The sequence below is a fragment of the Neovison vison genome, chromosome 7 (assembly GCF_020171115.1).
Source record: "Neovison vison isolate M4711 chromosome 7, ASM_NN_V1, whole genome shotgun sequence".
Lineage (NCBI taxonomy): Eukaryota > Metazoa > Chordata > Mammalia > Carnivora > Mustelidae > Neogale > Neogale vison.
The window spans coordinates 16,666,763-16,694,524 of record NC_058097.1 but is presented as its reverse complement, the minus strand read 5'-3'; the positions used below and the strand labels follow the sequence as shown (position 1 = coordinate 16,694,524).

At 41.2% G+C, this 27,762-nt stretch overlaps 1 protein-coding gene across 3 annotated transcripts in view; it reads left to right on the top strand.

Moving 5' to 3' along the window:
* UTP4 (UTP4 small subunit processome component) overlaps positions 1 to 22,033 on the top strand; it is a 36,691-nt gene extending 14,658 nt beyond the window's left edge. For all 3 annotated transcript variants that reach the window (XM_044255841.1, XM_044255842.1, XM_044255840.1), the window contains 11 exons: positions 5,316 to 5,487; positions 5,586 to 5,677; positions 7,286 to 7,382; positions 8,121 to 8,185; positions 10,378 to 10,500; positions 10,883 to 11,039; positions 13,819 to 13,925; positions 14,997 to 15,092; positions 18,376 to 18,561; positions 20,237 to 20,347; positions 21,832 to 22,033. In XM_044255841.1, the coding sequence (XP_044111776.1) occupies positions 5,316 to 5,487; positions 5,586 to 5,677; positions 7,286 to 7,382; positions 8,121 to 8,185; positions 10,378 to 10,500; positions 10,883 to 11,039; positions 13,819 to 13,925; positions 14,997 to 15,092; positions 18,376 to 18,561; positions 20,237 to 20,347; positions 21,832 to 21,948 (1,323 nt within the window). In that variant the 3' untranslated portion in view covers positions 21,949 to 22,033. The remainder of the gene's footprint in view (positions 1 to 5,315; positions 5,488 to 5,585; positions 5,678 to 7,285; positions 7,383 to 8,120; positions 8,186 to 10,377; positions 10,501 to 10,882; positions 11,040 to 13,818; positions 13,926 to 14,996; positions 15,093 to 18,375; positions 18,562 to 20,236; positions 20,348 to 21,831) is intronic.
* The last annotated feature ends 5,729 nt before the right edge of the window (positions 22,034 to 27,762 follow it).

Genomic DNA, 27,762 nt, shown 5'->3' with positions numbered 1-27,762 from the left:
TGGGATCATGACCTGATCCAAAGGCAGTGGTCTGACTGACTGAGCCACCCAAGTGCCCCTATAATTTTTTTTTTAAGTATAGTATTTATATTTTATTTATTGAAGAGGTCCTTGAGATTTAAGCATAAATTTTTGTTATATCACCTCTGTGCATATATAACAAGGAAGTTATAAGTAACATAAAGTGAGTAAGGTATTCCTAAAACTTTTTCACATGCACAAGTGGACTCTGATTCACTTTTTTTTTTTTTTTAAAAGATTTTATTTTTGTTTATTTGACAAATAGAGATCACAAGTAGGCAGAGAGGCAGGCAGAGAGAGAGGAGGAAGCAGGTCCCCTGCTCAGCAGAGAGCCTGATGCAGGGCTTGATCCCAGGACCCTGGGATCATGACCTGAGCTGTAGACAGAGGCTTTAACCCACTGAGCCACCCAGGCGCCCCTGATTCACTTTTTAACTTGGTCATCAGGGTCCGTGTTTCCCACACATGCCTCCCAGCCAGCCATGCTGCTCCACTATAGTCCCAAGATTTTCTTCCCGATTTTTGACAACCATTCTGCAAGTTGTGTTTTTATTTTGTTTTGAATAAAACAAATTTATTTGTTTTATAAAATTTGTTGTTTTTTTTTGTTTTTTTTTTTTTAAGATTTTATTTATTTACTCGACAGAGAGAGAGATTACAAGTAGGCAGAGAGGCAGGCAGAGAGAGAGGAGGAAGCAGGCTCCCCGCTGAGCAGAGAGCCCGATGTGGGACTCGATCCCAGGACTCTGAGGTCATGACCTGAGCCGAAGGCAGCGGCTTAACCCACTGAGCCACCCAGGCGCCCCATAAAATTTGTTTTTATTTTAGTTTTCTAAATATGTGCCACACCCAGCAGGGGCTTGAGCTGACGACCCTGAAATCAAGAGTGGCACGCTATACTAACTGAGCCAGCCAGGTGCCCCCCCCATTCTGCAAATGCTGATGTTTGATCTTTATCTGAAGATGTCCCTCATGTGCAGGTTGACAGCTATAAAATATCCTCATTTCAGAGATGTTTAAATGTGGGCAGATATGTGCCCGAGAATCAGAGAACTATGTGATGTTTGTTTGTTTGTTTAAGGGAAAAAAATGGAATTGTACAAATTCCAGCCTTCAAAATGCTTATCACACTCTCCAGACTAAGGCAGACTTGGGTTTGAATCCCAGCTGTAGCACTTAAAAATCTACTCGTCTTCTTTGGGTAGGCTATTTATTTCTAAACCTCATTTTCTTTTGTGAAAACAGGGGACCAGTAATACATCCTTCTGGAGCTTGGGGAGGATTAAATAGGCAGTGCACGTAAAAGTGCTAGGTGCAGTATCTGGCACAGTGAGCGTGTTATTGGCATTATTTTCACATCTCTTTTGAAACTGATCCTAATTTCAGGGCTTTTCTCCACTATACTCTCTTGCCAGAACAGCTGATTATTTTTAGATATCTTTTTAATGGATTTTCATTGACTGAAGAGTGAATGGTGGCAAGTACCCAGTCCTTTGATCTTCTTAGATGTCTGTCATCCTTATCAAGTAGGCGAGTACTGATTCCTTCAGGGAGTTGTAGTGAACATTTGCTTTCATTAGAGGTCAGTCTTCAGATTGTTTTTCTGTGTGAAACAGTTGCTCTGTAATTGAATTAGGACACTTTCCCCTCTCCCTTTCCAGGTCAGCTTTCCCCTTGCTTTGTTCCCTCTGCACCCTAAGAGAGCCGTTTTCTTTCATTTCCTTTTCAGTTCTTTTATGATTCCACCTCAGGAGAAGATGATGTGGAGTGAGTTAGTGTTGTCTTCTTTTTTTTTTTTTTTTAAAGATTTTATTTATTTATTTGACAGAGACACAGTGAACAAGGGAACACAAGCAGGGGGAGTGGGAGAGGGAGAAGCAGGCTTCCCGCCAAGCAGAGAGCCTGATGCGGGGCTCAATCCCAGGATCCTGGAATCACGACCTGAGCCGAAGGTAGATGCTTAACGACTGAGCCACCCAGGTGTCCCTTAGTGTTGCCTTCTTAGTCCCCCTCTGTTGGTGGGATTTTGTGCAAACTGTCCTCCCCTTTTGTGGTAAATGAACTGTTTATTTTTTATTTGTTTTCAGAGATTTTATTATTTATTTATTTGCCAGAGAGAGAGAGAGAGAGAGAGAGCAAGGGTACAAGCAGGGAAAGCGGCAGGAAGAGGGAGAAGCAGGCTCCCCGATGAGCAAGGAGCCCAGTGTGGTACTCCTTTGCAGGACCCTGGGATCATGACATGAGCTGTAGGCAGACACTTAACTAACTCAGCCACCCAGGCATCCCGCAAATGAGCTGTTTAGTTGGAGATGGGGTACAGTCTGTGAATTCATAAAATGCTCAACATCTCCACTTTTCCTTGGGATAATGATTTTCAAATAGTATTCCTTTTTTTTTTTTTTTTTTTTTTAATTATTTGACAGAGACTGCAGGTAGGTAGAGAAACAGGCAGAGAGAGAGAGAGGAGGAAGCAGGCTCCCCGCTGAGCAGTGGAGCTGAGCCTGATGCAGGGCTCCATCCCAGGACCCTGGGATCATGACCTGAGCTGAAGGCAGAGGCTTTAACCCACTGAACCACCCAGGCGCCCCTTTAAATAGTATCTTAGAGAAGAGGGAGAGACTGGTCTGGTCTAACTAATATTGTATCCTTTCTTCTCACCATCATGTGCCTGCAAGTTACCTCAAAGAGAACTGGTACAGGTTGGGGTGGTGTGGTATACCTAGAGCAAATGCTTTTGAAGTTTCAGTTTCCTTACCTGTGTATAGAGCTATTAAATGATGATGGGGGTGGGGGGGGAACAAGATAAGGTCATGACTCATACAGACATGAAATGGAAATGTCAGAGATTTTCTGTAACTCATTAACTAATGAGGAAACCACTAAGATGTTATAGGTAGTTCAAAGGACAGTTTAACAAACGCAGTTCTATAAGGTCATCAGGAATGCTAAAATGAATTGACTTAACAAATTCTTGCTGGACTCGTGTCCATAGGGCATTAGTGGCTGCATTCCACCAGCCAAAATTCTTTCGCATCACTCTCATTACTGCAGTTTACAGAGTTGTAAAATAGCTCTGACATAGTCACAGGGCTCACAGGACAAGAATACCAGTATTTTCTATGCCATTTCAAAGTCATTCAGTTTCTCCTGATAGGGCAAACAATACTTAACCTTGCAGATTACTCATATATAATTCTTAGCCCAGTTAGTGTGTAGTTGGTGGCAGTTACATGTTCATGCAGGTTTAGACATCTCATGTCTCTTAACTGGCTGATCTAATCTTAATACTGTTTGACTGTTTAGCTGCTCCTGATCCAGGTTCCTGGCTTTTCTCACTTCCTTATCAAACATCCATCTTGTCTTTTTTTTTCCCCCTTGCTCAAAGTTATATGTATTTGTAAAAGCCAGAGTGAAAATGAGGATGGTTTTGAGACTACAAAGGAATATTTTTTTAAATTGTAGACATAGGAAGGGGTGCCTGGGTGGCTCAGTGGGTTAAAGCTTCATGGTCTCAGGGTCCTGGGATTGAGCCCTGCATTGGGCTCTCTTCTCAGCAGGAAGCCTGCTCTCTCCTCCTGCTCTGCCTGCCTCTCTGCCTACTTGGGACCTCTCTCTTTCTCTGGCAAATAAATAAATAAATAAATAAATAAATTTTTAAAAATTACAGACATGCCAAGACCATTTACTTGTATATAAAAGATTTATTTATTTATTTGAAAGAGAACATGAACCGGGGTGTGCAGAGGGAGAGAGGGAATCCTCAAGTAGACTGCCCGCTGAGCGCAGAGCCCAATGTGTGGCTCAATCCTGTGGTCCTGAGATCCTGACCTGAGTTGAAATCGAGAGTAGGACACTCAACTGACGACTGAGCCACCCAGGTGTCCTAGATACATCGAGACCTTTTAAAACTAAGAGAAGTCACAGTGCTCAACATACTTGGAAGAGAGAGCCTTAAACTGAGGACCAAGGAACTTGGGTCTTTGTGTGATACTGACCAGGCCACTTCCCTTCTCAGCCTGCCTTCTCTTCATCCTAAAAAAAAGGATTTCAGGGGGGCGCCTGGGTGGCTCAGTGGGTTAAAGCCTTTGCCTTCGGCTCAGGTCATGGTCTCAGGGTCCTGGGAGCGAGCCCCACATTGGACTCTGCTCCGCAGGGAGCCTGCTTCCTCCTCTCTCTGCCTACTTGTGATCTCTGTCTGTCAAATAAATAAATAAATAAATAAAATCTTTTAAAATAAATAAATAAATAAATAAACCCAAAAAACCCAAACTTGTTCTATTGTGGTAAAATGTGCGTAACATAAAATTTGCCATTTTACCTTTTTTTGTTTAAAGAATTATTTTATTTTTGAGAGAGGGAGAGTATGCGTGCATGTATGTGTGTGTGTGGAGGGGCAGACGAATAGGGAGAAGGAAGAAGCAGACTCAGAGCTGAGCATAGAGCCCTCACGGTCCTTGATCCTATGACTGTGAGATCATGTCCTGAGCCAGAATCAAGAGTTGGTTGCTTAGTCAGCTGAGCCACTCAGGCACCCCCATTTTAACCATTTTAAAGTACATTTTGGTGACATTAAGTACATTCACAGTGTTGTGCAATCATCACCACTTTCTCATCACAGAGAAACTCTGTTGGTTAAACAGTAACACCTTATTTTTCTCAGTCCCTTGTAACCTTTATTCTACTCTCTGTCCCTATGAATTTGCTCTTCTAGGTACTCCATATAAGTGGAATCATGTAATAATTGTCCTTTTGTGTCTGGGTTATTTTACTTAGCATAATATTTTCAAAATTTGTTCACATTATACAATTATCAGAATTTCATCCCTTTTTAAGGCTGAATAATATTTCATTATATATACATACTGCATTGTACTTATTCATTCATCTATTGATGTACATTTGGGTTTCCATCTTTTGGCTTTTGTGACTAATGCTGCTGTGAACACTGGTGTACTCATTTCTGAGTCCCTGTTTTCCAAATCTTTTGAGGATAATTTCTATTACTATTAATTTAAATTTATTCCTAGGCAATCATTTTTGTTGCTCTTCTTATGGGGTCTATGAGTTTGAGGTACATATTGTTGATTTTGTCAGTAGGGGGCACATTATTACCTATGTGAGCTTGCTCCTCCCATGGAATTGTCAGCTTTGGAGGAAAAAGACCCTATAACTTACTTTTTAGTTCTGGGCATAAGTTTTTCCTTAGGCTGTGCAGACAGAAAACCTCAGGGAATATTTTTCATACTGGGCCCTGTTTTGCTTAAATGTACCTCCCTAATGATTTAATTTCTCAGCAAGAAGACAGTTTCGTGGTGGGCACAGCCGAGGGGACAGTATTCCATTTTCAGCTGGTCTCTGTGACTTCCAACAGCAGTGAGAAGCAGTGGGTGCGGACAAAGCCATTCCAGCATCATACACATGACGTTCGAGCCGTGGCCCACAGCCCGACAGCATTGATATCTGGAGGTAGGTGGCACTCTGCTAGGCTGCTGCTTTACCTGTCCATGCAGGACTTTTTCTAATTCCGATGCCTTCTCTCCCCACCCCTGCCCCTCCTGCCCTAGGCACTGACACCCATTTAGTCATTCGTCCTCTCATGGAAAAAGTGGAGGTTAAGAATTATGATGCTGCTCTCCGAAAAATCACTTTTCCCCATGTAAGTGTCACCCCGTAGCCCCCACTGTCCCTCTGTCCTGTAAGACAGTGTATAGCTCACACTTCCTGGGCTAATCTATAGGACTTGTGTTGTTGCCTGCTTTCTTCATTCTTCCTTGTGTTTTTGAGGTAAGGCTCTCACAAAGACCTGTGCAGGCACCAAGAGATGTACAGTAGCACTCCTGTCTCTTGTTTTGGGGAAATCATTCCCTTTTCCAGATAATTGTGGCTTATGGGGAGTTCATTGGTTTTTAAGACTAGATTTTATTCTTTTTGGTGGGGCTAGGAAAATCCAGGCTTCCAGTGTTCGTTCCTAGGTAAAAGGACATCTTCCCTAGCTAGAAACTCTTCTCACTGCCGCCTGCTTCTACATTCCATTCAAGCAGTAAACCTTACTGAGTGTCTCCTCAGTGTCTTGTGAATTTTAGTCATTTCTCTTTGTCTCCACTGCCATTATCCTAGTTTGAATCAGTGTCTTTAGTCATCTGGATTCACTTATTAAATAATTTCCTTTGGGGGCACTTGGGTGGCTCAGTCAGTTAAGCATCTGCCTTCAGCTCAGGTCATGATCCCAGGGTCCTGGGATCGGGCCCCACTTCGGCCTCCCTGCTCAGCAGGGAGCCTGCTTCTCCTTTTCCCTCTGCTTGCTGCGCGGCTACTTGTACTCTCTGTCTCTGCCAAATAAATAAAAACCTTTAAAAAAAATAATAATCTTCTTTTATTTACATTTGTGTCATTCCAGCCTAGTCTCCATTGATCCACTCAAAAAACAACTTTGCTCATCATTCCATGCTTAAAAGCCTTTGCTAGTCCCTTTTGCCTTCATGATAAAGACCTAATTCATCAGCATGGCCTATGAAACCTGTCTTGGTCTGGCCGTGGTCCTTCAGCATCTTCTTTTTTTTTTTTTTTTTTTTTAAGATTTTATTTAGACAGAGGGAGAGAGAGCGAGTGAGCACAGGCAGACAGAGGCAGAGGGAGAAGCAGGCTCCCCGCCGAGCAAGGAGCCCGATGTGGGACTCGATCCCAGAACCCTGGGATGATGACCCGAGCCGAAGGCAGCAGCCCAACCCACTGAGCCACTCAGGCGTCCCCCTTCAGCATCTTCTGTTACTAAATCCTGTCAAACCCTTGCTGCATCTCATCTCTACCCCTCCCAGTTCAGTTTGTATTCCCTCTTACGCTTTCTTATTAACTTGCAACAGTTCTACATGCTTTCACTCTGCTTGGAACATCCTGCCTTACCTTTTTTGCCTGACTAGTTTTTACTAAACAAGGCTCCTGTCTTTACCCCCACGATGTTAGATATCTTTTTTACTTTTTTCCATTACATACTGTGCTTAGCCCTGTTAAAATTCTTAACACATGTAGTGCATTTGCCTGTTGAATTCTTTGTCAGACTACCAGGCTTGAGGACAGTAGCTATCTTTTTATTTTCCATTATGCCCTTAGATCCTAGGACAGTGCTGGCATATGGTAGTACTTAGGACATTTTAATAAAGTACATGGATTTCAATAGTAAAAAATGTGCTGGGATGTTTGTACTATATTGCACTGAGGCGATGGGATACCTTGGCTTATTTATCACTTTTCAATTTTTTTAATACAGCGACGCCTCATTTCCTGTTCAAAGAAGAGACAGCTTCTCCTTTTCCAGTTCACTCATCACTTGGAACTTTGGCGACTGGGATCTACAGTTGCAACAGGTACAATGGGGGAAAAAGTCTTTTCCAATAAGAAAATTGGAGAGAGAAACAAAAAATTAGAATTGTAGTTGAAAATCTGATTGTAGAAAAATGGAAGTAGATTTTTCTGTGTCTTCAGAGCAGAGTTTTTCAGTGTTAGAATCATCAGCAGGATCATATGTTAAAAGTTGATTCTGTTAAGGTGCACTGCGAGGTGTAGTGGAGGTAAGACTTGTAGAATCAGTTTATCCTGCCTTGACTGGGATCAAAACAGGCTGTTGAAAGTGAGAAGATTTCATGTTGGATAGTGACAGCCCTGCATAGAAGAGGTCACATGGATCTTACTGGGGTGATGGCCTAGTGGCCTTTTGTACAGCATGTTCAGGAAATGTTTGGGCTCTGTTGTTTTATAGTAGACGAGAGGTTTTTGCTTTGGGCTCCAAAATGAGCAAATGAAGTTGAAATCGAGGTCCCACAGACTTGTACCTACCTGCATACCTGGCTATAGGTTGTAGCTTTGAAGAATTAGTGTACACTGTGGGCCATAGCCAAGGCACCCAAATAGGAGCTCAAAAAGTGCTCAATGCTTTCTGCGTCATATGAACCCAGGAAACTGTGGGTTTACTAAGTCAGGCATTTTTTCTGATTTCCCAGGGGTAAAGATTCCATTCTACTCAGGAATGACTTTTTAGTAAAAAGAAAACTGTACAAATAATCTTTCTTTGAGAAGGAAAACCTCAGGGAAATTTCTTGTTCCAGGAAAGAATGGGGATACCCTTCCACTTTCTAGAGATGCAGATCATTTGCTGCACCTCAAGACAAAGGTAAGGAAGTGTAACTGTGTATTCAGGCTCTGAAGTCCAGAACATTTCTCTTATTCTGCATTTTGAGGGTTACTTGGTTGATACTATAAACTGTAAAATCTTAAATGATTTAAATGAAGTACTGTGTGAACAGGACTGGGTTTCCCAAGTTAGGCATTCAGAATTTATTGGATGAATGAATACAGGAAGTTGTGTTTTTTCTTTTGGTATTAATAGGTAAATATTTGCATATTCTGTAAAATTAAAATGGTACAGGCAGCTCAGTCAGTTGATTTCGGCTTGGGTCATGATGTTAGGGTTGTGACATCAGGGCTCCATGTTGAGTTTTGTGGTGAATGTGGAGCCTGCTTAAGATTCTCTCTCTCTGTGGACATTGGGGAGGGTATGTGCTATGGTGAGTGCTGTAAAGTGTGTAAACCTGGTGATTCACAGACCTGTACCCCTGGGGATAAAAATATATGTTTATAAAAAATAAAAAATTAATTAAAAAAAAAAAAGATTCTCTGTCACTTCCCTCCTGCTCTGCACCTCCTGCATGCACTCTCTCTAGAAAAAAAAAAATTTTAGGGGCGCCTGGGTGGCTCAGTGGGTTAAGCCGCTGCCCTCGGCTCAGGTCATGATCCCGGAGTCCTGGGATCGAGTCCCGCGTCGGGCTCTCTGCTTGGCGGGGAGCCTGCTTCCCCCTCTCTCTGCCTGCCTCTCCATCTACTTGTGATTTCTCTCTGTCAAATAAATAAATAAAATCTTTAAAAAAAAAAAATTTAAATAATTTCAAAAATGGTATAAAACTATGCAGTGAAAAAGCAGCCACCACCTTGTGCCAAATCCCGGTCCCACTCTTCATAGATAATCACTGCCAATAGTTTCTTGTATACCCTTCCAGAAAAAATTTTCCACCTGTGTATATATGGGTATATCCTTTATTTCTACAGTGATGAAAATTAATATGCAAACTGCTCTGTAACTTCCTTTTAATTGTCTTTTTTTTTTTTTTTTAAGACGTTATTTATTTATTTGAGAGAGCAGGAGCAGGGGAAGGTGCAGAGTGGGAGGGAGAAACAGACTCGTGGCTGAGCAGAGAGACTGACGTGGGACTCCATCCCAGGATCCTGGGAACACGACCTAAGCCAAAGGGAGATGCTTAACTGACTATGCCACCCCGGTGCCCCATTTTATTTATTTTTCTAGGTTTTTACCCTTTTTAGTAATTTCTGCACCCACTCTGAGGCTTGACCTCACAACCTTGAGGTCAGGAGTCATGTGCTCTTCTGACTGAGCCAACCAGACGTCCCTAAATGTCTTTATTTTAATTACACAAATATTTGTGAATACAGTCTTACTGGGAAGAATTCAAACAATATTTATAGTTTATGTTCCTGACCTCCTCTTTAATTTTACTCTGCTCTCCTAGAATAATTATTGTTAATCGATCCACTATATCTCCTTCCAGATCTTTTTCTGCGTGACAGAGAGTATGTGTGTGTCTGTACGTAGGTACATATATTTAGATATTTTGTGAGTTTTTTAAATTACATAAATGTTACATTAAACTTTTCCTTTGTTTTGCAGATTTTTTTTTGTTTACTGTTTCTTAGAGATAGGTAAGGCAGGTATCATAGACAAAACAAACAAAACCCAGAAATTGAGTTTTCCAAGTCACATGCCCTGCAAAACTTTACCACATTAAGTGCTTTTCTTCTCAGGTTTCTAAAGTTAGGCTTTAGAATGAAGCTATCTTTAAAATACATGAAGGGGGGCGCCTGGGTGGCTCAGTGGGTTAAGCCTCTGCCTTTGGCTCAGGTCATGATCTCAGGGTCCTGGGGTCGAGTCCTGCATCGGGCTCTCTGCTCAGCGGGGAGCCTGCTTCCTCCTCTCTCTCTCTCTGCCTGCCTCTCTGCCTACTTGTGATCTCTGTCAAATAAATAAATAAAATCTTAAAAAAAAAAAATACACGAAGGGCTGAGATAAGGTCATAGTATTCATAGACCTTTGTTCTTGGTTTTGGAAATCAAGTCACACCATTTAGGTGCTGTACTTCTGAAATAATTGTAGTGACGGCATATAAGTGTCGGGATTATGTGTAGCTATTTGTGATTATGTCCACAGTGGCAGTAGCTTGAGGATTCATGTCATAGTGAACCTTATCATGTGAAGTTTTCCTGGTTATTCATCCTGGTACCTAACATTCCCAGGGTCCCGAGAACATTATTTGCAGCTGTATCTCTCCTTGTGGAAGTTGGATAGCCTATTCTACAACTTCTCGGTTTTTTCTTTATCGGTTGAATTATGAACATGACAACATAAGCCTCCAAAGGGTAAGTGATAACCCAGTATCTGGTTGAACATTAAGAAATTTCGTAAGTATGTGATTTTCGTGTGAAGTGGAATATACTGGGTATGAATCTTTGCTCAGTGAAAAACTATTTGGAAGCAGCCGTTATAAAAGTCTTTTATTTCCATTTTGAATTAATTATATTTTTGGAGGAGTAGGGAAATGCCAGAAAGTGGCAGTAAAGAGATGAAGTGGGGGGCAGGGATAGATACATTACGGTAGCACGTCAGTGTTCTAGGCCCTTGGTCAGTTGACTTCCTTAGATACAGGAAGCATTACTGCCTCATAAGCCTGGCTATGATTATTTTTGATGGGTTCTAGGTGTCACTTTTCTCACTGGTTTTTTACTACCTGTTTACCTTAAGGTTTCCAAAATGCCAGCGTTCCTTCGCTCTGCCCTTCAGATTTTGTTTTCTGAAGATTCAACAAAACTCTTTGTGGCATCAAATCAAGGGTCTCTACATGTCATTCGGCTCTTGGAAGGAAGCTTCAAGCACCTGCATACTTTCCAGCCTCAGTCAGGTGGGAACTTGGTAACTGGCCAATGGAGAGAGTTGTCAGACTCTGATGTATCTTTTTTTTTTTCCCTTTTAAACCTCATTCATTGTTGGATTTCCCTAATGCTCTTCTCCACCCTGCAAATACTCACATGTTTGTAATTTAAAGTAGGAGGAGATATCTGGCAAGTGAAAACTCTTGATGAGATCTGAAATGTTCCTTACACCTACTCTTTTCTCACTGGGTTTTTGATTCCTTATTTGGGGCCAGAAGTTTCATCACCCTTCTCAAGAGTTTTGTTAGCAGAGCAAGGAGAAAGTTAAAATCATCTGTAATCCTGGCACCCAGAAATAATTACCATTAATATTTTGTGTACTTCTGATACATGTTTGTAAATAGGTATTTCTTTGAACATGTTAATTTTCCTGTTGGTTGTTTTTATTTTTTTTAAGATTTGATTATTTGCACAAGCAGGAGGAGTGGCAGGCAGAGGATGAGGGAGAAGCAGGTTTCGTGCTGAACAAGGAGCCCAATGCAGGGCTCCATCCCAGGACCCTGGGATCATGACCTGAGCCGAAAGGAGATGCTTAACCCATTGAGCCACCCAGGCGCCCTTATTATTATTATTGTTATTATTATTATCATTATTATTTTAAGATTGTATATATTTATTTGACAGAGATCACAAGTAGGCAGGCAGAGAGAGAGGAGGAAGCAGGCTCCCTGGTGGTGGTTTTTTTGTTTTTGTTTTTTAGATTTATTTATTTATTTGCAAGAGAGAGCCAGAGTACAAGGAGGGAGAGGGGCAGACAGACTCCTGGCTGAATACGGAGCCAGATACAGCTGGATCCCAGGACTCTGAGATCTTGACCCGAGCCAAAAGATGCTTATTCTACTGAGCCACCCAGGCACACCCACCCCCCCACACCCCCCCCAACCACACCACAGCCCTGGTTGTTTTTATTAAAGTTGAACTTATACACGCAGTTGCATTACTTACAAAGTTCATGATTGCATTTCTCAACATTCTTTGAGAGCGTGAGTATGCATGAGTAAGTAACTGTGTATAGCTGTTGCTGAGTTCATGATTGAGAACTTGGTACCCAGTACTTCCCATGGGCCTTTTTGCTCTTCCCTTGGCCTGGATAGTAGCACCTTCACTGTCATTTAGACTCCATCAGCCTAGAAATTCAGCTCTTTCAACTTAAACTCTCAGGGTTCTGAGATGCTCCAGAAGCATATACGAAAAGAAACCCACAGGTTAAGAGTTAGATAAAATAAGTGACAGTGTGTATTGATTATCATATCTGTATATGATTTTATTAAAAAATGTAGACTCTGTATTTTGCATTTAGCACCCTTTAAACTTAGGCTTTCATTATAGATACCACTTAATTTGTTCTTCTTTTCTCATCTCTTGTCGTCTTATAGTCAGACTGGTTTCTTCACAGTCCCCAAACCTGTGTATTCCAGTTCTTTTCACTTAGCTCACGTTTGTTCTCTGTCCTTTTCTGCTCACCTCACCCATCCTTCAGCACCTGTCATATGTCTTCTTATAAATAAAGCCTTTTCATTGTGTGCAACACTTATTTTGGCATGTAGCCTTGCTGTTTCATTTTTAACCACATGAATCTTCATTTTGCCAGATAGATTTAAGATCCCTTGATGACGGAGACACCTTGGTTGGTCAGTCGTTAAGTGTCTGCCTTCAACTCAGGTCATGATCCCAGGCCTGGGATCGAGCCCCACATTGGGCTCTCTGCTCAGCGGGAAGCCTGCTTCTCTCTCTCCCACTACCCCTGCTTGTGTTCCCTCTCTCACTATCTCTGTGTCTCTCTCTCTCTCTTTGTCAAATAAATAAATTAATTAAAAAAAAAATCCCTTGTTGACAAAGATGGCCCACATGTACAGCAGCTACCCAGTAAATTAAGTATGTGCTTCAGGCCTGTTAAACTTGCTGTTTGTCCTTAACTTCGATTAAAAACCATTTGGTAGGGGCTCTTGGGTGGCTCAGTGGGTTAAGCCTCTGTCTTCAGCTCAGGTCATGATCTCAGGATCCTGGGATTGAGCCCCACATCGGGGTCTGCTTCGTGGGGAGCCTGCTCTGCCTCTCTGCCTACTTGTGATCTGTGTCTATCAAATAAATAAATAAAATTTTTAAATATAAAATCATACATTTTTTATGTTACATATATATAAAATAAGATTTAAAAAATAAATAATAAAAATCATTTGTAGGGGACACCTGGGTGGTACAGTCATTTGAGTGTCTGACCCTTGGTTTTGGTTCAAGATCGTGGTCTTAGGGTTGTGGAATTGAGCCCCATGTCAGGCTCCATGGTCAACGCAGAGTCTGCTTAAGACTCCCTTCTCCCTTTCACCACCCCAGAAATGTCTGTTCATGTCCTCTGCCCATTTCATGATTGGATGACTCTGACTCTGACTCTGCACTTTAGCTTGTATTCTCTCAAATAAATAAATCTTAAACAAGCAAAAAGCATTTGATAGGAAAAGGAGTTTGAAACAACTAAAATACAGACTTAGGTAGCTGCTACCTTGATTCTCCATTCCTATAGTAGACAGTATCTCAGTCAGGCTTGAGCAAGTGATGCCTTCAGGCTTATCTCTAACTCCTCTGTACATGAAGGATGGCTAATGAATGTAGAAATGAATAGTAAACTAACATCTATAACTTGTTTGCAGAACTCTCAGATTATCTAGTTGTGATTGCTGGCTTTTGCAATCAGGCCAAGGCTGGCTGTGGACACTGGATGCAGAGACTTAACTTATTCTCTCTGCACAGGGACGGTGGAGTCCATGTGTCTTTTGGCTGTCAGTCCTGATGGGAATTGGCTAGCTTCATCAGGTACCAGTGCTGGAGTCCATGTGTACAACATAAAACATCTAAAGGTGAGCATAGGTTTAAGTAGTAGGAAACAGTGCAGTTACAAGACTCAAGGCAGATTGGTATGACCTGGAAAATTACTGAGGTGTTTTTAGTTTTTGTTTTTGTTTTTGTTTTCTTCAAACTGTATTTTTCCCGTTTTATTTGTCGGGAGCCCCAAAACTGTAATCTACAACATTAAAATCAGTCAGTGAGAACTGTGAAAGTATCCTTCTATGGAAATTTGAAATTAAGGAATTATGAGTGATGAACTCACATCCAGGTTATTTCTATATTGTGGGGAGGAAAATTCTAATTTACCCAGATGAATAGTTGCAGATAGTAAAAATTTCCTTTAAACGTTTGCCTTGTAATCTCAAGGTATTTTTAAATTAAACAGAGGTTTGACAGAGGAATAGGCAAATATTTTTCACTAATTAGTAATGATCTTGTTCTTCACACACTGGATTACTAATGATCCTTACAAATTTTCATCTTCATTATGAAAACCATACAAGAAGTACCCAAAACTTGAAATAAGCATCAAGCATTTATAGAATGATACCAAACTGCAACATTTAATGCGTTTGCTTATTAACTGCATAACTTAATCTTTATGACAATGTGGCAGAAGCACGCACTGCTCTTTGAGCCTTGCCTGGCACCTGTGTAGTGGTGCACATGTCTTGGGACTATATGTAAATGTTCATGACTAAGCATTAGTTTCTTTTAAACTGTAGAGCTGTTTAAATAAATTGAAAAAAAATATATTAAAAAAAAATAAACTGTAGAGCTGTTGATTCCTTGATTAATGACATATTAATGAGCAATTCATACAGATGTAGCGATAGTAGCACAAGCTTTACTCTGAACTTTTCTGCAAATGCTGTCAGTTTTGTAAGCAGTTAAACATGTTTTTCTTTTTAATTAAAGTTTATTGTTTGGGGGTACTACCTGATGTTTTTAGGAACTTCTGCAGAACTCTTAGAACTTTTAGAGTTCTAAGGAACGCTATTAAAAAACAACAGACCTAGACCATCCAGTCTTTCCTGAGGGAAGATACAGAGTTGTCTTTTGTGTCTGTTATTTGTTCCCAGCTTCACTGCACAGTACCTTCGTATAATTTCCCTGTGACTGCTTTGGCCATCGCTCCCAATACCAACAACCTTGTCATTGCTCATTCTGACCAGCAGGTAAGAGAGTCCAGTGCTTTCTAATTCCCTTTTTTAGGATAGTAACTAAGAAGCTAAGATAATGACAGTTTTGGAGGAGCTTTTTTTTTTTTTTTTTTTTTTTTAAATAAACATATAATGTATTATTAGCCGCAGGGGTACAGGTTTGTGAATCACCACCAGGTTTACACACTTCACAGCACTCACCATATCACATACCCTGACCAGTGTCCATAACCCCACCACCCTCTTCCTACTCCCCTCCCCCCGGTCACCCTCAGTTTGTTTTGTGACAGTAAGAGTCTCTTACGGTTTGTCTCCCTCCCGATCCCATTTTGTTTCATTTATTCTTTTCCTACCCCCCAACCTCCCATGTTGCATCTCCACTTCCTCATATCAGAGAGATCATATGATAGTTGTCTTTCTCTGATTGACTTATTTCGCTAAGCATAGTACCCTCTGGTTCCATCCAGGTCATCACATATGGCAAGATTTCATTTCTTTTGATGGCTGCATAGTATTCCTCTCTCTCTCTGTGTGTGCGTGTACACACACACACACACACACACCACATCTTCTTTATCCATTCATCTGTTGATGAACATCTAGGTTCTTTCCATAGTTTGGCTGTTGTGGACATTGCTGCTATAAACATTCGGGTGCACGTGCTCGTTTGGATCACTACGTTTGTATCTTTAGGGTAAATACACAGTAGTGCAATTGCTGGGTCATAAGGTACCTCTATTTTCAACTTTTTGAGTAGCCCCCATGTTGTTTTCCAGAGTGGTTGCACAGCTTGCATTCCCACCAACGTGTAGGAGGGTTCTCCTTTCTCTGCATCCTCACCAGCATCTGTCATTTCCTGACTTGTTAATTTTAGCCATTCTGACTGGCGTGAGGTGGTATCTCACTGTGGTTTTGATTTGTATTTCCCTGATGCCGAGTGATATGGAGCACTTTTTCATGTGTCTGTTGGCCATCTGGATGTCTATGCAGAAATGTCTGTTCATGTCGTCTGCCCATTTCATGATTGGATTATTTGTTCTTTGGGTGTTGAGTTTGCTAAGCTCTTTATAGATTTTGGATACTAGCCCTTTATCTGATAGGTTGTTTGCAAAAATCTCCTCCCATTCTGTCAGTTATCCTTTGGTTTTTTTAACTGTTTCCTTTGCTGTGCAAAAGCTTTTGATTTTGATGAAGTCTGAATAGTTCATTTTTGCCCTTGCTTCTCTTGCCTTTGGCGATGGTACCTAGGAAGAAGTTGCTGTGGCTGAGGTTGAAGAGGTTGCTGCCTGTGTTTGGAGGAATTTTTGTTTGAAAATATTGGATGATGGGCACCTGGGTGGCTCAGTGGGTTAAGCCGCTGCCTTCGGCTCAGGTCGTGATCTCAGGGTCCTGGGATCGAGGCCCGCATCGGGCTCTCTGCTCAGCAGGGAGCCTGCTTCCTCCTCTCTCTCTGCCTGCCTCTCTGCCTGCTTGTGATCTCTCTCTGTCAAATAAATAAATAAAATCTTAAAAAAAAAAAAAGAAAATATTGGATGATATACAGATAGTTTTCTCCTGTGTGAAGTAAAGATTGCATGTATAGCCTGAGTACATTATAGGGCAGTAATAGCCTTTGGCTTGATGGACACAGTGAAATAGTGAAGCTCTGAGATTATAGAGTAAGGAGATAGTGGAAGGAGGAGGAATTCTGAAGTACTCATTTTACTGATCGTTTTTAGACTAGAGAGATGACCTGGACCAGGTGTTAGACTGGATATGGGGTGGAATAAGATCTTGAGGTTGGAAGTGACTAAAAGATTATGTAATTTGCCTTCACTTTTGCAGATAAGGAAATTAGTCCCTAGTGAAATCTGTTACCTGTTAGAGAGGTAACGGTTATCAAAATGAGTAGCATAGCCTAGTGCTTTTTTTCCATACCAAGTTGCAAGAAGATCTTTAAAATATCTGAATTACAGATACTGTGAAATGATACATGTTGTGTGAAATGATAAATACTTATATATTCTCATATGTAAAATCTGCATAATACCTTCCTCACTCAGCTGTTGGAAAGATTGTGATCTAAGAAGCACATTTAAGTAGATTGATTGCTGGGCAAGTAATGCTTGCTGCTTTGATAAGCAGTTTTAACCCTCACATGTACCGATCTATAAATGTTATATCCAGAAAATGAAATCTCTCATTTTGGTTTGCTGGTTATGTGTTCTTGACCAGAAACTGGAAGATTAGTGAAGCTCCAGCCTTGTCTTTGCCACACATAATGTCCACCTGATGCCTTTTGTTTGCCCTTAGGTGCCTCAGTCATGACATCTGGTGGGAAATTTTTTTGTACCTGTTACATTAGCAAAGATCTGTAGAGTTGATAATATTCAATGCTGTGAGAATATAGGAAAACACCACTTGGTACCCTGCACAAATTAGGATGACCCCTTTAGAGGACACTTTGAGATACATTAAAAAAAGATTAAATCCACATGCTCTTTGAATCAAAAGTTCCAATTTTAAGAGTTCCTCCTAGGGTGCCTGGGTGACACAGTTGGTTAAATGTCTGATCTTGGGGCTGTGGGATCGAACCCTGTGTTAGACTCTGTGCTTAGTGTGGAATCTTCTTGGGGTTCTCTTTCCCAGTGCCCCTCCTGCTCGTGTGTGTGCACATGTGTTCCCTCTTTCTTCCTGCCAACTCTAAAATAATAAATAAATCTTTAAGAAGAAAAAAAAACAAAGTTCTTCCTGTAGATGTATGCTTTGAGTGGTACAGAAAGACAGAGATAATCATTGCAGCCTTGTTTGTGGCAGTAAAAGATTGGAAATAACTTAAGTGTCCGTTAAACAGGCTAGATAAGTAAATCATGGTACATCCAAAATGTGAATGGATTATTATGTGTTCTTTAAGGGGGCAGGAGTGATATATAGCTACAGTTATTAATACTGACATGGGTCAGTCTCCATGATAAAATGCTAAGTTAAAAATGAAACTTGCAGAATAGCTTGTATTATATGCATAAAAGATCAAAAAGATGTAAGACATAGACTGCTCTTGTCTTGGGGAAGAGAGATGTCAAGACGACAGGGTGACTTCATAAACCTTTTGTGTTAATTTCATTGTTTGCATTCTGTAATTTACCTTGAAATTTTTTTACTTAAAAGAAAAAGTAGAAAGCATAAGGCTGAATATGATACAGAGTTTGTACAGATATTTTCTGATTAGGGGTGAGAGTTTTTCTGGGTACAAGCCTGCATTTCTTCCAGTTTTTCTGGATACCAGCCTGCATTTCTTGTGTATCATACCCTTCTTCAGGTATTTGAGTACAGTATCCCAGACAAACAGTATACAGAGTGGAGCCGGACCATCCAGAAGCAGGGGTTTCATTACCTCTGGCTCCAGAGGGATACTCCCATCACACACATCAGTTTTCATCCCAAGAGACCAATGCACATCCTTCTTCATGATGCCTACATGTTCTGCATCATCGACAAGTCATTGGTAAGTTCCTCACTACTACCACCTGCGCTCACACTGACTTTTCTGTACTTAGGAATTTTCAAGTTCTAAATCAACACGTACAAAGAGTTAAGAGAAGGGAGAATCAGAATAAAACTTCCTGGTCAATTATCTGGAGGAGAGGAACTTTTGTTTTGCCAGTTTCCTCATTTTCATTCCCAGGCCCCTGAGGCTCCCAGGGTATGGGCAGACCTTTGTGTCCTGGTTTTTGATGATTTGATTATTTCTCTGCTTTGCCTTTGAACACATAAACTTGAGTAAGAAAGGTAACACTCATGGGGAATACCATCAATTTGGCTGAATTATTTTCACCTTTGCACCTTGGGGTGACTGAATAACACAGGTTTATTAAAGGGGACACAGGCTGAGGTTTTGACCACTTTGTCGCTCGCCTGAAAATGCTGAAACAGTATCTGTAAGCCTGAAGAGTTGGCCTTAATGGCTTGAAAAAAGTCTAGCCTGGGGTGCCTGGGTGGCTCAGTCAGTTAAGTGCTTTTGGCTCAGCAGGGAGTCTACTTCTGCCTCCCCTCCCACGCCCCAGTTCCTGCTCTGTTGCTCACTTTCTCTCAAATAAATAAATAAAATCTTAGAAAAAGAAAAGAAAAGGTACCTGGGAGGCTTAGTCAGTTAAGCTTGGGTCATGATCTTGGGGTCCTGGGATCGAGCCCCGTATCGGGCTCTGCACTCGAGGGGAAGCCTGCTTCTCCCTCTCTCTCTGCCTGCCTCTCTGCCTACTTCTGATCTCTCTCCCTCTCTCTGTCAAATAAATAAAATCTTTAAAAAACAAGAAAAGAAAAAAGTTCATCCAGGAAAATTCCATTATTCGTGGCTATGATTTAGGTGGAATGTGAGCATTTTTTTCAGTTCTAGATTCTAGCCTCTGCCAGCTGCTGTTTTGATTTACCCAGATTTACATATCTTCTCTGGGCAGGTACTTTGTTTCTTAGGAGCAGTATTTGTTGTGGCCATGCCTATAATGTGCTTGGGCTTAGATTGCAACTAACACACAGTGTTTTGGTCTTTCTGTAAAGGTGGGGGTGGAAGGAACCAAGGGGAGAGCAGCAGATGGCTCTCTAGGTGGTGTGCATGATGTGTCACTGGAACTCATCTCGCAGGCCCTGTGTCCTCTGGGCGTGGGAATCAGAGCTGGCTGACAAGTGCCTTCTGCAAGATGAGTGAGACAGGAAGGGCTCCTCCCACTTGCTTGCCTCTCTGTAACTCAGCCCAGGGCTGTCCATATTTTTTTGTTAAGCATTGGCGATAAGTCCATCACTTCCGCATGCTGGGCAGAGCTATTTCCCAAGGAAGTCAGAGATGAAATATCACTTGCTTGGCCAGAGGCCATCTCTCGAGGTGTCAGTGAGATCAGTGGGGGTGGTTTGTGTTTCGGTTTTTGCCTGGGGAGAACTTTAGTCACTTGGCCTGTCTGTGATCTGGTTGGGGAATAGTCTAGAAAGCAGAGCCTGCATGGGCTAAGCTCCTGCATATGCCAGACAGTATAGCTGGAAAAGTGGCCATGGCTCTTCCTGAAGTAGGGAGAGTCGTGTCTAATATGATGGTTGAAAGGTGGTATTTGCTTGAAAAATCAGTACAGTCCTTTGTTCTGGAGAAGCCCAATAAAAATAACGATTTAAACAGTATGTCTTTGTCTTTTTAGCCTCTTCCAAATGACAAAACCTTACTCTACAATCCACTTCCTCCCACGAAGGAATCAGATGTTATCAGGAGGCGTACCGCCCATGCCTTTAAAATTTCTAAGATATATAAGGTAAAACATTTTGCATTATATTCTGGATGGTTCCTTGGGATGTTATCAAAATGTAGTAAGCTCCACAATAGGCAGACAAGAGCACTTTCATTTTATATTCAGAGAACCTGGTTTGGGAGACAGGTCCCTTTCTGAGGATTTCTGTTCCTTATGTTTGCATTTCATTATTCTTGCCTCGGTGTATTAGAGGCATGCACAGCATACTTACCCAAAATGAAATACATTGGTATTGAGAGATTATGTTGGAGCTTGAGTGGTGTCTTTGTTTTAAAGCTGGCCTTTAAATGTGACTTACAATTACAGCATGTTCCATAAGATAAATTTGAAGCAAGTGGAAGTCATTGAATTTGTTGTGACTTCCCTTTCTGGGCTAAGCTTTTCGCTGTATATGAAACAAATATTTGTTAAGCTTATGATACTAGAGCTCTTTGTGCCAACTTGGAAGTTCCATATTGATGCTTTTCAGATTAGAGTTCCTTGGATGTCCTGAAACATTTTCTCAGGGGTCTGCAAGAATTTTTTTTTTTTTCTTTTAAAGAGGGACATCTGTAAATCATTTAAGTATGATTAGTTTCTTAATGCATTTGTAACTTGCTGTTTGCCAAGAATTCAGGCTCCAAAGCCATTGGTTAACACTGATTCCTAAGAAATTAGAGAACAAATGTTCTGTATAGAAAAACATGAAAAATCTTGTTGAAGTCTTTTATTAGTGAGCTCAGTTAAAAGTTTCCAACCTTGGGGCACTTATCTGGCTCAGTCGGAAGAGTATATGACTCTTGATCTCAAGATTGTGAGTTTGATCCCCATAGTGAGTGTAGAGATTACTAAAAAAATAATAAGAAGAAGAAAGGTAAGTTCCTAACCTTGGGCACCTGGCTGGCTCGTCACTGGAGCATATATATGACTCCTGATTTCAAGGTCGTGAGTTTGAGCCCTACATTTGGTGTAGAGCTTTTTGTTTTGTTTTTTTTAAAGTAAGCTCCAGGTCACCTGGGTGGCTCAGTTGTTTGCCTTCGTTTGGCTCAGGTCATGATACCAGGGTCCTGGGATTGATTGCCACATCGGGCTGCCTGCTCAGCGGTGAGCCTGCTTCTCCGTTGACCACCTCCCCTGCTTGTGTTCCCTTTCTCACTGTGTCTCTATCAAATAAATAAATAAAATCTTTAAAAAAATAAAGTAAGTTCCATACCCAGCATGGAGCCTGAACTTACCATCCTGAGATAGAGTCAGATACTCAACTGAATCAGCCACCCAGGCACCCCAAGATTACTTTAGATAGACAGATACATAGATAGATATAATAAACAAAACAAAACAAAACATCTCCCAGTTTGACCAACCATTTTGAGTCCTAGGGGAGGAAGGATTGTCAGAGATTTCAACCCTTCAGCCTTGAATTGAGCTGGCCATTTAGCTCTAGTCAGTCTGTTCAGGACTGGCTCTGGAGCCTAACTCCTGGTAGAGTCATTATCATTTCTCTACAGCCTCTGCTTTTCATGGATCTTTTGGATGAAAGAACACTGGTGGCAGTAGAACGGCCCCTGGATGACATCATCGCTCAGCTTCCACCACCCATCAAAAAGAAGAAATTTGGGACTTAAAATAGGGCACTGTCTGTGTCCTTCCTTGAACTGTCTGCCCTGTTTGTTTTCACAGATCATGATAATAAAACAAAGTTATTCTTTAGGACTAGTTATTATGAATAATACCTTCCAAAATAATGGACAGTAATTTCACTTCATTGACTGCAGTGAATAGAAACTCCAAGGTATCTGTACTTGGGATAATGTTCTAAGCAGCTACAAATTTCATACAGCTTTTTCAGGGTCCTGTTGTTCAGACCACAGTCTCAGGGAAAAAAAAAAGATGGTACTTATCTTCTCTTCCCCTAACACGAGCCTGAGGCTTCAGAGGGCTGATGACCTTCACTGTCTGCAGCCTCCTGCCTGGGGCCAGTGCAGAGGTGTGGGACCCTCCCACCATTGCCCTTGAGGGCAGGGGAACTCCGCTTGTTTCCTCAAGATAGCCTCACTACCAGTAGTAATCGTTAGCCTTTTTCAAGGAAGAATTTTAACTGCCATACTCCATCTCAAAAATTGATGCTTTTGGCCTCTGGCAGTCAGCTATTTATCTTATTTAAAGGGAAAAAAAATCTGGTTTCGGGTTATCTATCTCATTAACCATCTTTCACCTGATAAATATATATAGTAATATATATAATATATCTTATACGTGTTAACATTTTATAGTTATATACTAATATAAAAATTATATATACATATGCATATGCCAGTTTCAAAGAGTAAAGAAACACTGGGCGGGGATTTTGTAAACAGTAGAAGTGGAGGACAGAACCAGAAAGCTTGCCATATATTTTACCTTTTTTCTCTTCTACTTGCTTTGTGTTATTCCCATGGGAGTTATCAACTGACAAGTTTTAATGTAATCTTTTAAATTAGAAGGTGAAGAACCCTAGTTAACCTGAACTGAGCAGATCGATTTCCTTCCCATCTCAATGAAGGTATTGTGTTGCATGCCTGTGGAAACCCAGTATGTGTGGTTTTGTTTGTTTTGGGGGTGGAGGGCCATGGTATAGGCAGAGAAGGATATGGGTTCTGACGACATCATGAGTAAAATGCTGGCAAAAAACATTTTTGCTGAGATGAACCCTATCCTCCAGTCTGGAAAGGGCAAATAATAAGTGATGATTTAAGGTAGACATATAGGAAGAGAATTAAGAGAGGTAATAAGAGAGAAACAAAGCCCAGTACTTTTTAACATAGAGGACAGCCTATTTCAGGTTAGCTAAGAGGTGACAGATAAAACAGGGTTTATAATGGATGCCACTTCTCTGTTTTGCCTGTTTAGTTTCCTTACGGTAATGGAAGTTATTTCTTTTTAACAAGAGAAAAACACATTTAATAGCATATATATAGGGAATCCACATAGATGGACATTCCCATAATGGGAGTACTTTAAACAAATAACTGCAGCTTCTTGGGCCCCCCATGTAAAATAATTTACTTTTCTTCTTACTTGAATAAATTTTCTTAGTGAGGCGTATTTTCCCAATCTGCATTAGTGTGGATTACTACCTTACAGTATAAGATTCTGCCCTTCCTAAGAAATGTTTTCCGTCTTCTTTGGTGTCATTAAAAATAAAGTTTAAGTCACTGATCTTCATTGCGTATGAGCAGAGGGAGGCTGGGTGCCTTAAATACTAACTTACTTGCTTTTTGCTGTCTGTAGAGCTATAAATTCAGAGAGTCTTTATTAATGGGAGTCTAGTTTAAGACTTGATTTACTGAGACATATTCTTGTGGATTATGGAAGGTGTAATTCTGCCAGAAAAGGCTTGCAGATCATGAGTGAAGAAGTAAAAGTTTTTGAAAGTAGAAAGCATTCCTTTGCAGCATTTCCAGCCAGTGATTTGGATTTCCATAAATGGTATGGGAAGTAAGATCTTTGGGCCTTGAAATTCTTCCTTAGTAGAGGAACTTTGAATACAAATGAAGCAGAAACTGATTGGGGCAAGTTAGAGAACTTGGGGGAAGGGAAGGCAAAGCAGTATTAAATGAGAAGAAGAGTTCAGAGCATGTGTTCCGGGGTGCTTTTACTTTTAGGGATCTATGTAACCTAAAAGCTGCATGTTTCTGATCCGGGCATTTTGCAGACTTTGGCTCCTACCTGGATTCTACAGAAAAATTTTGATCTGAGACTACCTACCTTTTTGCTAACCTGACTCGAATGCTTTAAAAAATCTCTCTTCTCAGGCGCCTGGGTGGCTCAGTGGGTTAAAGCCGCTGCCTTCGGCTCAGGTCATGGTCTCAGGGCCCTGGGATCGAGTCCCACATCGGGCTCTCTGCTCAGCAGGGAGCCTGCTTCTCTCTCTCTCTCTCTCTCTCTCTGCCTGCCTCTCCATCTACCTGTGATCTCTGTCAAATAAACAAAATTTAAAAAAGGAGTGCAGGAAGCAACTTTATAAAAAAAAAATTCTCTTTTCTCATATAGTAGTTGGTAATCTGATCTCTGAATGGATAATGTACCCTCTACCCTGAAGATGACAGCAAATTAGAAACTGAAATCTTGGAATATTGGAAATAAGAGACCTAGTTTGGTGGCTTTTTAAGCATCAAAACTTTCTTCAAATGGAACGTCATTCTGAACAGTAATACATGATACAGTTAAAAGTGGAGCTGTTCCAACTGTTGTTGGGGTTGGAGGTGGAGAAAACAGATTTGTGAAAGGAACCATTTGCCTCTGGCCTCGTTTTTATACTCATGGAATGAGAGACCAGGAGGGGATGTTGTTATTCCCATCGTCACACAACAGTTCATAAGAGGCCAAGGTGGCATTCTTAAAGTCGTTTCCCCTGCTATCTCTTGGTTGTAGGGACCCAGTTGTAAGTATGATGAGCAGGCATGAGACACCAAAGATTTTTCCATCTCACAGGCTGCAGTGACAGTGTTTAAGCATTTCTCACTTACTTGATTTAGCTGTAATACTGCATGCTGTGGGCAGTCTTGTGTGTAAATCATAAAGCGTTGTAATGAACAGCCTAGTACATCACAAAGTAGTACTCCCATGGGGGTGTTTCCTCTGGGGAGTAGAATTGCCAGTTCATACAGTGTTTGTTTTCTTTCACTTTTCATCCCTTTGGAGTGGCTCTATTTCTATCCACTGTTTGAAAGTACTCATTTCCGTAATACTCTGCCAGTGTAGAGATAGACGTTAGTTGTAGCCCATCTAATGGGTGAAAAATAGTATCTCATTTTGTCTGTTTAGTAAAGATATTGCTCACTTTTTTAATGTGTTTTGGCTCTTGAGCTAACTGTAAATTGCATATTCATAACCTCTTTTCCTTTTTTTCTTAATGTGTTGGGTTTTTTTCCATCGTCCAAGGTATTTTCAGATACAGGTCGGCACTGTCCAATAAACTGTCTGTAGTGGTGGGAATGTTCTGTGTCTGTGCTGTACAGTATGATAGTTAGTCACTAGCAACATGTGACTGTAGAGAACTTGAAAGGCAGCTAGTGCAACAAAGGAAACAGAACTTTAAATTTTATTTGATTATAATTTAAATAGCCGCATGTGGCTAGTGACTTTCATATATGGACAGCAGAGATGTAGATATTAAGGCTTAGCTTTGTGTCAGCCCTTTGTCCTTAGGAAGTTATAGGACTTAATACTCAACATACGTTTATTGAGGGCCTGCTGTCTGCCGTGCACCACCACCAAGTGAAAGATGATTTCAGCAGAACACAGCCTAGTTGGGGAAAGAAGCAGGTATATCGGGAAGGCACCATAAGAGGTGAGTACAGGCAAGGGGCACCTCACTGAAATTAGCAGTTGGAATTGTGTGGTAATAAGGGGAAAAGGGGAAGAAAAGAGGCATTCCTAGATCATTCTCAGTATAAAAGTGGAAGCAAGAGAAAGCATAGCCTGTCCCAGGGACCACCAACAACCCTATCTTCAAATGCATTCTGTGGTACTCTGGGTTAGACTTCAACCTATACATGTTTGAGGGGACACAATTCAGCCCATTAAAGAGTCCGTGGAAGGGCTTTAGGGGCTTTGTGAGCTCCCAAACTTGATTACTCTACTTTGCGTAAGTGAGCATTTATCTGAGACTTGCCCACAGCACGCAGCAGATTCTCAGAGGGTTCTATGATCCCTCCAATGGCCTATTCCATTAATCGACTGAGGAGGGAGTTGAAGCTATGGACAAAGGCCGAAAAACACCCTGTGCATCAATAAACATGATTTGGGGTTTAATGGCCCCTGAAAGAAGAGAGGTGGAGCTGACTGCAAGACTCCAGGTCTTACGGTGAGGCACTAAAAATTCTGTTGGAACTGGTAGTGAAAGAAAGGGGATTTTTATTTGGGGAACTTATCTGAATTTCATGGCAAAGTGTGTGATTTCCATGACAATAAAAAAAAAACACTGGTGATTTTCCATAACTAAGTGGATTCAATGAAACTAACCTTCTGTTACTATGTCCTTGCTAATATTTTCCTAAAAAGAAAGTCACAGAGCTACAGAACTGTCACACAGCTGCTTTTCATTAGGAATGTGGTTAGCAGATGTGGCTTTTCGTAGTCCTAACGCATGAAATAGTTAATCCATTTTTGTGGGTTTCAGATAGTGATTTATCTTGGTGGGATGAATTTTCAAATGTGCTTGCATAAGCTAAAGGATATATTCACCTTTCACTTCATGTTTGTGCTGGGAAGAAAGATATATTTTAAGGTCTTTCTGCTGGAAGGCAAAGGAATACTGCCCTTTGAAAGGGACAATTGATCTGCCTTCTAACTGGGAAAGAGTCATGCATGGATAAATTTTCAAAGTTGGATGTTGGATTGGTTATCTTACACGCTTGGTTCTTCCTTTGGTCTCTTCTTTAGTAGTAATTGAGCAGCTCTTGTTTTTGTTCCTCTGGCATTAGGCCGCCTTTGTGGTGGTGACCTTCAGGCTTGCTAAGGGCTGCAATTTTGCCGGGGGCCCTCCTTCCTTATGAAATTACACAACACTCAAACCTTGGAACAAACCCCAGATCCACTAATTCTTTCCTTTGACGGACTCTTGGCAATGCATATTCCCTTTCAGCCGAAATGTAGCTTTATACGAGACCTGTTTGTCACCGAAATTAATTTGGCCATTTGCCTTTTAAGCCTGGAATCAAAAGCTAATTATGGCAGACTCATTTCTAGATAAAGCATAGACTCTACACTTGAGACTCCTACCAGAGGTTTCAGTGTTGCTGCTGCTGCACCTCAACAAGTAGTAACAGCAGCAGGTACCTTTTTTCCAAGTCTTTCAGGATGGCAGGTACGATGCTGCTGTTTTAAACACTTCATATGCTACCTCCTGGTCAACCCTCACAACCATCCTTAGAGTAGAAGGTATCTGAATTTTTCCGAATAAGAAACTGAGGCTCGGGGCTCCTGGGTGGCTTAGTGGGTTAAAGCCTCTGCCTTCAGCTCGGGTCGTGATCCCAGGGTCCTGGGATCGAGCCCCACGTCTGGCTCTCTACTCAGCGAGGAGCCTGCTTCCCACCACCCCTCACCCCCGTCTCTGCCTCCCTCTCTTCTTGCTTGTGATCTGTCAAGTAAATAAACTCTTAAAACAACAACAACAACAAAAAAAAAAAAAACTGAGGCTCACGACCTCAGCCCCTTGCGGGTTGCCGTATAGTAGTCGGTAGCCAGACTGTAGTTTGAGTCCTATGCTCTTAATTACCGTGTGATATATACTGCTACTATGAGGGAGAAAAGGGAGAAAAAGGCCGTTGGGTTTTGAGAGAGCATAGAATCAGAGCCTAATCCACTTCCCTCATTTTAAAGGAATAATGAAAAAGAGGGGCACCTGGATGGCTCAGTCATTTGAAAGGACTCTTCCTTTCAACTCAGATCAG